This window comes from Ambystoma mexicanum, chromosome 3q (assembly GCF_040938575.1).
Source record: "Ambystoma mexicanum isolate Mex_15411 chromosome 3q, UKY_AmexF1_1, whole genome shotgun sequence".
Lineage (NCBI taxonomy): Eukaryota > Metazoa > Chordata > Amphibia > Caudata > Ambystomatidae > Ambystoma > Ambystoma mexicanum.
Genome location: NC_090926.1, coordinates 622,181,011 through 622,193,876, shown reverse-complemented (window position 1 = coordinate 622,193,876; position 12,866 = coordinate 622,181,011). Strand labels below are relative to the sequence as shown.

Below are 12,866 nucleotides of genomic sequence, written 5' to 3'. Positions count from 1 at the left end.
TTGAGATGGTATCATGTGGGACTTCTTGTAATTGAGGGAGAAGCCCAGTTTATTGAGACAATAGCAGGTTACACCGCGATGTTCCCGGGCTTGTTCGGGTGAACGTGCCCTGATCAGCCAATCGTCCAGGTAGGGATAGACTTAAATCCCCTCAGCCCCCCACCTCCTGAGACTTGCTGCCACCACCAGCATTAACTTGGTGAAAACCCTTGGGCGGAGGTCGGCCGAATGGCAGTACTCGAAACTGATGAGAACCACCAACCTTGAACCTCAGGTACTTTCTGTGCTTGTGATGGATAGGCATATGAAAGTAGGCATCCTGAAGGTCCAATGACTCCATCCAGTTTCGGAGTTGGAGAGCCTAAGGATTTTGGAAAGGGTAACCATCTTAAACTTATCCTTCCTGAGCAACTTGTTCAAGTTTCTTAAGTCCAAGATAGGTCTCAATCCTCTGTCCTTTTTGGGAATTAGAAATTATGGGGAGTACCAAACCTTGTTCCTTTCTACCACAGGTACTGGTTCTATAGCACCTTTCTCTAGAAGGGTCAGAATTTCCTGCACAAGGAGCGAATCCGGAACTTTGAAAGAGTTGTTCCCCGGTGGATGACCCAAGGCCTTTTTTGAAAAGGAAGCAGTAACCTTGGGCTACAGTTTCCAGTGCCCAAGCACCTGAAGTAATGACTCGCCATCCTTTCAGATGCTGAGTAAGTCTGCCTCCCACCGGGGTCTGGTGAGTCAAGGCCTCACAGTGGTTTTGAGGCGGCGGCTGAGGGTAAAACCGACACTGCTTGGGCTGGCTTAGCACCTCTCCCTCGTCCACCACAAGGGAATCTTCCGGGACCTCTTTGACTGGCTTGCCCTCTCCCTCTTCCAATTGAGTAGAATCAAAAGTACTTACCCCTCCAAGAAGATGAACAGGAGTAGGGGTGTTGAGGCTGTAATGGCGGTGCTAAGGGATTTAGCCGCCACTTTTGAGGTCTGCAGAATTTCCAAACTCATCAGCCTTGCTGTCAAACAACCTTGAGCTGTCAAAAGGACATATTGAGGAGTCTAGACTCCACATCTGGAGCAAATCAAGACTTCTTCAACCACACAAATCTGCGCAACATTATGCTAGTTGCAATGGATCTGCTGATGCTGTCTGCAGTAGCTGTGTTTTTTTTCTCTACGTTTTCCAGGCTGGAGGAGCCCGGAAAATTTAGAAATAAAACCGCAGCTTTTAAAACGTTGTGTTTATGTTTGCGGTAGGTGTAAGCTACCGCAAACATAAATACAACGTTGTTGTGTTTCAAAAACGCTGCGGTTTTTCTTTCTAAGTTTCTCGCGCTCCTCCGCGCCGCAGGAGCCCGAGAAACTTAGAAACAATGCAGCATTTTTGAAACACAACCGCGTTGTGTTTCTGCCTGCCATGGCTATCCCTTTGGGTCTCCGGTGGTCCCCCGGGGGAGCACCGGAGACCCAAAGTGAAAGCCAAGGCAGGCAGAAACAACGCCATTGTGTTTTCATGCCGCTGTGTTTCTGCCTACAGCAGCTTTCACTTTGGGGATCTCAGGCTCCAAAGTGAAAGCTGCTGTAGGCAGAGAAACAACGCAGGTGTTCAGAAATGCCACAGTGCTTCTCACTTCCGCCAACCCTGAGGGAGTCTAGGAGACTCCAAGTGAAAGCTGCCGCAGTGAGAAATACAACGTTTTTGGATTTGTAAATGCCGCAGTATTTACAAATCCAAAAACGTTATTCTGAATGCGGCAGCTTTCGCTGGGAGTCTCCTGGACTCCCTCAGGTTTGGGGGAGCGCAGGAGACTCCACGCGAAAGCTGCCGCTGTCAGAATAACAACGTTGTTGTATTTGCGATTGCCATGGTTTTCCAACCATGGCAATCACAAATTCAACGTTATATTTTTAATTGGTGCGCCTCAGCTTTTTGCCTTCATTTTACGGTTTCTGTGTTTCCCTGGGCTTGAGGAGCACAGAAAACGTAAAATGAAAGTGAAGGCAGCCTCCTCAGCTCTGCTCAGGCTCCAGTAAGCAAAAGCTCCCAGTAGGGGGCTTTTGCTGCTTCTTTAGTGCCGCAAGGGCATAGGCGAGGAGGCTGCCTGCAATCACAAAATGGATGCCCCCTAGTTCTTGCAATTTTAAAGTTTGAGCTTCATTTGCTCGAAACTTTCCATAGGGACTTAAAAAATATATATATATTTTAGATGTTTTATTATTGGCCATCTTTTTGACCAAACCATTCCTTTAACACAAAATTCACCAATAGTAACAAGCCTTGGTTCAAGTTTACACAGAGTAACTATGGCGCTTGCCTTTGACTCCAGACCACTTTGACGTCGCTCTGCTTTTCTCTCGCAGCTCTGCTCCTGTATGCCTGCTTGCCTACAGGTCCTGGTGAGGGTAACGCTGCTTCCTCCAGCAGGCGAACGCCCAGGATATCATGGCATTTCTGCATCCCTGTCTGCTCACGCAACAATCCTTTCCCTCTCTGCTGGACAGCCACTTGACTCCACCACACCGCTCATACCTCCAGCTTCAACACGTCTCCAAAGGAGATGCAACATCTTATCCTGAGCAGCCTCTCATGGTTTGGTTTGCATTTTCAAATGTCACGCGCACAGTTGCTTTGACAAAACAAATAGCACGCTCATTGAGCTTGAAGCTCCTGTTGTCTGTCATTCCGTTCATCCTCCTTGTCTCGCTAGCTAGTGGTTGTGGGAATTGGAGTCCAATGATATCAACTGATGCATAGTACTTGAATAATCTCTTTCAATGATTCTATATCAGTTCTATCTGAAGGGGAATTCGAATTGAAAAAGGTTTTCTTGGAAATTTTAAATGAGCCGACCATGGCTGGGAGTTTGGCCTGAAGGGTGTTGGGAAAAGGTTTCTCTATTTTCCCTAAAAGGCGGAGGGGCAGATGCATGGCACTAGGCCATTAGGGTATCCGGTATCAGGGGGTCTTTTCCATGGGCAAATGGGGATACCGTCTCATCCAGTATAGCGCGTCCAGGGTCAGGATCGGGTAGCGGCTGCCGTCCCCTAGTCACATGGAAGGAGGTTGCCAACAGGGAATCTGTGATGACTCCATTGGATTCATCACATTAAAGAGCTCAGAGGTTTTGAGATAAAGTACAATTAACATACAAAAGAGCTTGTCAAGTGATACTGTCCACAAAGCCAAGTACAAAAACACAATGTATTTAGCAAAAAACAAGCATTAAGTTACAGTGACGGATTGCCGTTTGGCAAGGGTGTACAATAATCAGGCTCACCTTTCATAAGCTCCATGCCAAAAGCATAGTGTGAACCTGTACCCTGCTGCATCAGTAACCTGATCTGCAGCGCTTAATCTACCGGTAGCAGAGAGCAGTTTCAGAGGACACAAGGATCCATTTGGCAGCTGCAGTGACAACCAAATCTCTGCAGCACTGGGGCTGCATTTGAGACATGCACCCCTGTAACAAGGCCCTATAATTATGAGCTTACTGTCCTCGTGGCAGATACATCTTTAGATACAAGCCATACCGGAGTTATGGTATTTCCCATAATTATTACAGCAATTTGTTATCACATGTCAGCTCTCAGAGCCCAGCTCAGCTGTGAAAGGATTATGTGTATTTTCCCCAGACAGGCTGGCCATTCGACTGCTAGCAGGACTGTAGACTGGGGAACGTCTTCTTTGAGGGCAGGTCACACTCTTCCCAGAGAGTAAGCCACTCCACAAGAAGCTTTCCTGGGTACAGGAATCAAAGACAACACCCATTCACAACAGGAGGAGCCTCATGCTAGGGTGCGGCAAAAAGGCATTTGATTCTATTGATAAGGGAAAAAGTGGAGTGTAGACAGAGGGAGCGTTTTACAGCTGCACTATCCTGTTTCTGTCTGCCGCCATCATTCATTCCCAACCCCTGCACTTCCTTTAGCACATAACACTTTGTGTGCAATGTCAGAAGACAACATCAACTTGCCCTAAGAACAGGGATTAGCAGGCTAGCTTTAGTCCAATCACCTGTGGGCATTTGCATATAAAAGAAGGAATCTCCCACTCCTTCTGTTATTCACCTTTGGACAAACACTTTAAGAAGCAGTAATTGGACCTGTTGGGAGAGTTGATCTTTCCAAAGTCCTTCACCAGAGAGGTGAACACCAAGTGTCCAAGGCAGAGGCAAGTTCTGCCCTCTAACCATCCACAGGGACCATTGTGGGAGAACTGCTGTTGGGACAAAACCTGCCTCTCCACCAGCCACAACAGTATCCAAGACCTCAGTGTAAAGGGACACCTGCAGTTGTGGGCCTGCCCCCCCCCCCCCCATGTGTGTGGACCACTGGAACAAGGACTGAAACCTATCCTCGAGATCCTGCATTGGGACTCACAGCAACCAAGAGCCAAGGAATCCAGCATCCCTGCGTTTTCGTCCATCAAAACAATTTTAACCTTGATTCAAGCCCGTTCGACTGCATCAAACCATCAGGCCACTCAAGAGATGCCTTTGGCACTGACCCACTCTTCAAACTACTGCAATACGTGGTCAAACTTGTTCACCACTCCATGCTAGAGGAGCACGTTGTTGCCCAGGCTCGAACATGAAGCTCATGACTGCAACTACTTTTTTCAAACCCACCTCCTTAAACATGCAGTGTCATCGCTGCCACTATTCATCCAGAGACGACCAGACACTGGGAGACCATGCAGACCGCAACCTTCAAACGCTGCACCAGAGCTGCTTGGCTCGAACTGCACATCCAGTCAGTAACCATGTCGCCGTCAAATTGATCCTGCTGGCCCTACCGATGTGCAATTCCCTGAGCACCGCTTTCAAACCGCATGACCTCCTGTTCAACCTCTGTTCGACACCCACTCCCCATCTAGAACTATGTGAATACTGTCCCCGAACCGCGAACTGCACGTTTAAACCTGTTTGCCACTGCGCTAGCTGTGTTAGACGTTGCCTCAGGACTAACAAGCTCTTTATTGCATCTGACATCTTTGAACCACTGCTCAACTCGCCGGTCTTCACGCCCAGTCAAACTAACGCACATGGTTCATTGAGCCTCCAATGCCACAGGAAACCGCTCGAACTGGACTGCGCATCCAGTCTCCAGCCTCTTAGTCTTCAAATCCAATAAGAACTGAACATCCAGTCAACATCATATTCACAGTAGAACCAACCACTGTGGCCCTCACGAGATGCACTTCAAGCATTGCATTCAAAACAAAGCGAGACCCTGTTCGACCCAGGCTCAACATTGTTCAGAACAATGCGACCAATGTAATGATGTTAATGATAATGATGTGTTATTTATATAGCGCCTTAATCAAAAGCGCTTTACAGAGCACATATTTACATAAAATATCACCCAACCAAAATTGGTACTCATTTATCGACCTTGGAAGGATGAAAGGCTGAGTTGGCCTTGCCGGGATTCGAACCTGTGACCTGCAGATCATGCTCAGATCGAAGCAGCGAGCACTCAACCCTCTGAGCTATCTTACCGGCTTATGTACTTGAACCTTGTCGAACCGAACAAACACCAAGAAGCCTGGTTCGACGCCATCAAACCGTTAATAACCACAGAGCCCCATAGACTGGTTTGGTTAATTCTTTTTTGCACCAAAACATTCTTTTATAAACATTGTAGTTTTTACTTTCCTTGTACCACTTAAGTACTACATCCTGCTGTTTGTACATATTTTGTGTTCTTTTCTCAGGGGTGGGCTTGGATTAGCTTTATTTTCGATTTAGTTATTTTTACAGATGGTGTATTTAAAGTATATATATATTTATAGAACTGTCATTGGACATTCCCTTTATTTTGGACTGTTGTACTATAGCTGTTTGGGTTGCTACTGAATCACATGCACACCTTCTCTAGGCCCACATTACCACAAAAAGTGTAGGAGGTATATCTCTTAACTGTGCCTGTTTTACCTTTATGAATAGATCGCACATGTAGCTGTATGAGGGCAGAGTCGCCACTTTAGCCACTACTCATTCTTTTACTCCTGCAGGGAGGTCAGTTACAATGCTAAAAGTGAGTAGAACAAAACATGCAGCATCATGTAATCAAGTAGAGTCCATAAAGAGGCTGTAAATAATTTTGTTGATTAACTAATTTTATTCAACACACAAACGTACTCTGCTGGTTAAAACTTTAAAGTAAGGTTGTCATGGTAGTTTTGTCAAAGTTCCAAACATGTAAGGGTTGCTTTTTTTGTGGTAAGGCTCAGGTTTCTTTCTCAGTCATTCACAGTCTCATCTCTTCTTGCTCGCCTATGGTTGCTGGTGGGATATGATAGTGGCCTTAACTAAGTAGCCCGTTACAAATGCTTCAAAATGTGAAGATCATTACTGCAAAGCCAGCAAATGACTAGAAAGGAACACAATCTAAGGCAATACCACAGAAGGGCACAGTATCCAAACAGCCTACAGCATCATCATATAAACAAGAACAAACGAATTCCACTGCACCCTCAACACGAAAGCCAAACATTTATCAACATGATCTCATAACAAGAAAATTAGCAACCTTTAGATTTTACCATATTGAAAAATCAAATATTCTATAACAATGGAGCACTTTGTATAAAGTATGTGATGTGGACCAACCTCTGCCATTCTCGTTTCGGTCTCAGCTGATACTTAAGAAGGCATTCCCCTCTGACAGTTCTTAAATTTAGTAATGTCTGCTCATCCTGAAAAAATAGAAAGATTATAAGCATTTAAATAGTCCATAACTCAACATTAGAGAAGAGAATGCTGCAAATGAACGTGTCTACCTTATTTTGATGTTTCATTAGCTGTGGAAAAATATCAGGGTGAATTAAGTTCAGCTGGGTTTGAATCTTATCACTACGGAGGTTATGCACTGTACAAGAATTCTCATTAAGTATCAGGTGTTCTGTTGTTGGTCCAAACCTTGAAAAATAAAAATAAATGTTACTTTACACCACAGCACCTTCAATGGTCATTGTGAACAGTGTTTAATATACATTTGGTCCTTTCACATTACAATTTTATTCTTTCGCTTGTACAACTCGCACTACCAGGACTTGTTAACATTCATGTAGGACTTCCTTCCATTGCTTGTACAGATTTCTTCGAAGTCTTGTTTAACATTAGTTGCCCCAATTAAACAAGCATTTATCAGTAGGTTATCACTCGCTTACTTGCAAGTTTTGTAGTGAAACTATTTTCCTCTCTATTTTTAAATGTTGGGTACAAAATTATTTCATAGCAATTCAGAATTTTATATTTCTGAAGCGAGTATTTTCCAGCAGGTATAAAAAGAAAACCTTTTCGAATATTATTTCGTTGACGAAATGTACGTTTCCTTTACAGAGACAGATTTTTCCACTTAAAGACCGTCTAGAGATTATGCTTTCTTGTGTCACGTCACTGTCCATGTAACTGATCTTACCATTTAACTGTAGAAGCCTCCCGTGGAATGTTTGCCAGATTACTAGGCGTAAAACCGTACTCTTGTTATCTAGTTGGCTGTCTACCGAAGGGCATTTCATAATGTATGTAGCAATAAGAGCTCCAGTTAGGCTTCACCTGCTCCCACGCAAAAACAAAACCGATCTGAACTCGTGCATCCGTCTAGTTTGAAAGCATGATTTGGAACGATTTGCCAAAACCACACAGATAGGTAGGTCTCCAAAGAAGGAATGGGCTTGCTCAGTGACTGAACTGCGAAATCTAGAACTCTCAGACCGTGTTGTGGGAACACAGTGCTATCCAGCCATCCATCCCACCATATCCATTTCAATGCAAGGCCATCTCGTGAATATGCACTAACATGGGGCATGAGGAGAGAGCAGTCTTCTGAAGTTTCTAGTAGGGCACCCCTCAAGACTGATAGCAGATCCTTCCAGATCCCCCCCCCTCTCGAAATTATCTCTGAATGCAGTGAAGCCAGGTCATTTGTCAAAAACCTCTGGTAGAGCCTATGCCTCAATTGTACCCTAATTGATCTTTTAAAAAGTGATACTATCATTTGGGCCGCATCCTTTTGTTTCTAGTCTAATGTATTCATACAGACAGGGTCCATTTCGAACTGCTGCATATATTTTGAGAATATTCCAAGACTGGGGTGGGTGTAGAATGACAATAGCCCTCCAACTACAGGCCCATATTTCTCTTGGATACAGTATATCTTCATCAAAAGGCTCTTGGATATGATGGTGTGAGATCGCAAGAGTGCTGTACTGGTCCACTTAAGGGGTGGGGGGGGGCTTGACAGGGGCAGGCACCATCTAACTGGACCTTCGCCTAATGCTGATATTTTTAAAATAAGCCATTCTAAGTAAAAGCTCAGATACAGGGTATTTATGGACATGAAGGCTGCATGTAAATATTGAGATAACTTTATTTGGTGATTACCCATAAAGTACAAATTCATAAAACAGTTCTCCAAATGCATAATAAATCAATTAAAACATACAATACACAGAAAACCACAGTAAATCTATACCAAAGATTTTAAAAGGTTTGCTCCGACTGCCCAGGCATTGACTAAATACCTCATGAAGCCATGTAAAGACTGGAGGGGGGTTCTGTACTCCTGCTCTATATTGCAGAGTAGAAGCATAGAGCAACCCAGCCAAGATTCTCTATTTGGTAAACGTGGGCGAGCAATCAAGGCTTAAGCTCTCAGGAGGTGATGCAGGCGGGTTCTTAAGTACAGTGTAGTCCCTGAGCATCCACAAAGGAACGTCCACACCCTATGTTAGTGAAAACACAGTTCTTTATTTAAATAAGGCTTTGATTATGTACACATACAATAACACTTTGTGCTCAGGCAATTCTTAAATGATATATATGGGATACATTACTCACCGTAATCGTATTTCTGATGCTTGTATCTGCTTAGATTCACATGCTGTGCATAGGCCGACATCTAGTGGAAGCTGCGGAGTATTACAGTTTGTTTTTCGAAACTCGAAAATGGGCGTCGACACAGGCGTGCCAGTAATACTATCCCTAGTGTGACGTCCACTGTACCCAAGATCCCTCACGCGTCTGGGATCCTCAGATTGTATTTTTTCTGACATGAGGAAGCATGAGGAGTAGCGTGAGTACAGATAATCCAAGCAGATAGACAGAAAGGTAAGACTACAAGCAATCAAGCGCCTTCTCTCGGAGGGGAGGAAGGGTGGGTCGCATGTGAATCTAAGCAGATACAAGCATCAGAAATACGATTACGGTGAGTAATGTATCCCTTCTGAGGCTTGTGGAATCTGCTTAGATCACATGCTGTGCATAGATTAGCGAGCAGTACCCGAAGAAGGAGGTGGGATGTGAGAAGGGTCATGAGCAAACAGGTGTCTTAGAACCGCTTGTCCCACTTGTGTATCTGTCTTGGAATGAGTGTCAATGCAGTAATGCTGAGTAAAAGTGTGAATAGAGCTCCAAGTAGCTGCTTTGCAAATGGTGTCGAGGGGAACATTTGCAATGAAAGCCAAAGTGGCCCCAATGCCTCTAGTAGAATGGGCCCTTGGCGTAAAAGGCAGAGTTTTTTCAGAAAGAGAGTAACACAGCTGTATACAGTTGATAATCCACTTCGAGATCGCGCCTTTAGAGACGCGATCCCCCTCTCTGCCTGTAGCTACGGAGACAAACAGTTGATCTGTTTTCCTTAGCGGTCTGGTTTTATTTACATAGTAGAGGACCGCCCTACGCACATCAAGGGTGTGTAGTTTCACCTCAGCCGAGCTTTGCGGGTTCTGGAAGAAAGCCGGAAGCTCGATGGACTGGTTTACATGGAATTTAGATATAAATTTAGGTGAGAACCTAGGGTGTGTGCGTAAAACCAGTTTGTCTTTTTGGATAGTAAAGAAAGGATCCTGCACTGACAGAGCCTGAATTTCACTGACCCTTCTTATAGAGGTAATGGCTACTAAGAAGGCCGTTTTATAAGTCAGGTGTTTGAGACTACTTTTATGCATGGGTTCGAAAGGGGGGCCCATGAGCTTAGCTAGCACCACATTGAGGTCCCATCCTGGCGGTGGGTTCGAAATAGGAGGGTGAAGTCTCTTTACTCCTTCCATGAAGGCTTTAACTACTGGTACTTTCCACCACGATACTTTGTTATGGGATGTGGTGCAAGCCGAGAGGGCTGCCAGGTGTACTTTCAGAGAGTTAAAAACCAAACCTGCGTCCAGCAGGTGGAGCATGTATGTTAAAACGTTGGAAGGAGTGCAATCAACTGGGTTGATTTGTTTATTCTGGCACCAAATAACGAATCTCTTCCACTTGTCAAAGTAACAGTGCCTTGTGTTTGGTTTCCTGGATTCTTTTAGGATGTCCATACACCTCTGTGGTAAATTGAGATGCCCAAACTCTATGACCTCAGGAGCCATGCTGCCAGGTTCATTGAGTTGGGTTCCTGGTGCACTGTTTGACCTTGTTGCTGGGACAGTAGGTAGTACCAGGCTGGGAGTTTGATGGGCTCGCACACCGCCATCCTGCGTAGGTGTGGAAACCATGGTTGTCTCGCCCACATGTGAGCAACTAGGATGAGCGTCATCGATTCCTTGTTCATCTTGTACACCACCTTCCTGATGAGTTGGTGGAAAAGCGTACGCAAACATCCCTGACCAGTTCATCCACAGGGCGTTCCCTTGGGAGTCTGGCTGGGGGAACCTGGATGCAAATCCTGGGCATTGTTTGTTTTCGCTTGTAGCGAATAGGTCTATAGTGGGGAAACCCCACTGAGAGAAGAGATCTTCTACGATATCTCTGTGAAGGACCCATTCGTGTTCTTCTGGGAGGAAGTCTCTGCTTAGGGCATCCGCTAGGGAATTGAGCTCCCCTGGAACATGTTGTGATGACAGGAAGATGTTCCGTCTGAGTGCCCATATCCAGATTTTCTGGGCAAGCTTGGACAGATTTGGCGAACGAGTCCCTCCTTGTTTGTTCAGATAGAACATGGCTGTCGTGCTGTCCGTCCGGATTTGCACCGACAAGTTTAGCAGATGGGGCTCGAACGCCCGAAGCGCTCGGAATACTGCCAGAAGCTCTAGCAGGTTGATGTGGTTCTTGGCTACTGAGTGAGACCAGAGACCCTGAGCTGTGTGGTGGAGATGGTGAGCTCCCCACCCAGTCAGGCATGCATCTGTAGTCACCACTGCCTGTACTTCGGGATCGTAAAAGGGTTTTCCCCTTGCGAGATTCTCTCTTGTCCACCAGTGTAAGCTCTGTACGAGTGTTGGCGAAACGACCACTAGATCGTCCCACTGACCACTTGCCTGAGACCACTGTTTCGCCAACCATTCCTGCATGGGACGCATGCGCAGACGCGCGTGGGGGACCAGGTAAATGCATGACGCCATCATGCCCAGTAACCGCATTGCTTTGCGTACCGTTATTTGTTGACCTGACTGATAATGTGGAATTTGCAGTAGTATATTCCGAATTCTCTCTTCCGAAGGGAAGGTCAACCCTTTTTGAGTATCTAGGATTGCTCCTAGGAACTGTTTTGAGGTGCTTGGCACCAGACTTGACTTCTTCTCGTTGATAGAGAAGCCTAATTCGTGGAGGAGGTCGATAGTCCTCTGAATGTTTGACCTGCAAATTCCTGGGGTCTCCCCCGTTATGAGCCAGTCGTCCAGATAAGGGTACACTGGGATTGCCTCCCTGCGTAGGTGTGCAGCTGCCACCGCCAGTACCTTGGTGAATACCCTTGGTGCTGAAGCTATCCCGAAGGGCAGTACCTTGAATTGGTAGTGGCGACTGTCCACTTTGAAGCGCAAGTATTTTCTGTGCGCTGGGAGCATGGAAATATGAAAATAAGCATCTTTCATATCCAAGGTTGCCATGTAATCCCCCTTTTTTAGGAGGGGGATTACCTCTTGTAGCGTGGTCATACGGAATTTTTGGGGCTTGACATACTTGTTGGCAGGCCGTAAGTCCAATACTGGGCGCATTGTCAAATCTTTCTTTGGCACAAGGAAGTAAGTTGAATAGATACCCTTGTTTACCTGGTGTCCTGGGACGAGTTCTATCGCGTCCTTTTCTAGCAGAATGGCGATCTCCTCGAGAAGGATCTTCTGATGTTCTAAGGAGTGTATTCTTTGTCGTGGAGGGTGGTTCCGGGGACGCTGCAGTAATTCTATACAATATCCTGTGGACACTGTTGACAGCACCCATCTGTCTGAGGTGATCCCTTCCCAAGCCTGGGTGAAGTTGGAAATGCGTCCCCCTACTGGGGTTGCGTGAGAAGGGACCCTGAACTGAGCGTCACTGCTTTGGTGGAGGCGTGCCACCTCCCTTGTTGGGGCTGCCTCTGCCTCTTCCACGACCTCTTTTGTTACCCTTGCTTTAACTCTGGGTAGACTGCTGGTTGTTGTTCCATTGTGTACCCTGTCCTTGGGCATAGTTGCCTCTTTGTGAATTTTGGCCGCGTGGGCGACGAAAATTACTGTTCCCCCTCTGATTAGGGGGTTTGTTGGTAAGCTGGCCAAGGGATTTGAGAGTCTCGTACTCGTCCTTGGCATTTTTAAGTGCGTCTTCGACCGCTTTCCCAAACAATAGATCGGGTTCCACCGGCTTGTCTATTAATGAAGCCTGTGTTTCTGTTTTGAACCCCGACTGCCGTAACCACGCATGTCTCTTGATAACAGTACCTTCTGCTATCAATCTTCCTGCGTTGTCCGCGGCGTCGAAAGTTGCTTTTAATATGCAACCAGACACGGCTCTCCCTTCTGCCGAGATCCGAGCCAACTGGCCCTTTAACGGTTCAGGAGCAGAGGCTATGAGCGCCGCGACCTCTTCCCATTGATGGCAGTTGTAACTTGCCAATAGGGTGGTGGAGTTTGCAATCCTTGCTTGGTAGGCGGACGTTGAGGCTACCTTCCTGCCAAACCC

The 12,866-nt window shown here is 46.0% G+C and overlaps 1 protein-coding gene across 1 annotated transcript in view; it reads right to left on the bottom strand.

The window, feature by feature from the left end:
• The window catches only part of ELAC2 (elaC ribonuclease Z 2), a 972,577-nt gene that overhangs the window by 581,554 nt on the left and 378,157 nt on the right, over positions 1-12,866 (bottom strand). Inside the window, exons 13-14 of the mRNA XM_069654514.1 lie at positions 6,776-6,914; positions 6,606-6,691 (exon numbers count right to left, since the gene is read on the bottom strand). Of these exons, the coding sequence (XP_069510615.1) occupies positions 6,606-6,691; positions 6,776-6,914 (225 nt within the window). The remainder of the gene's footprint in view (positions 1-6,605; positions 6,692-6,775; positions 6,915-12,866) is intronic.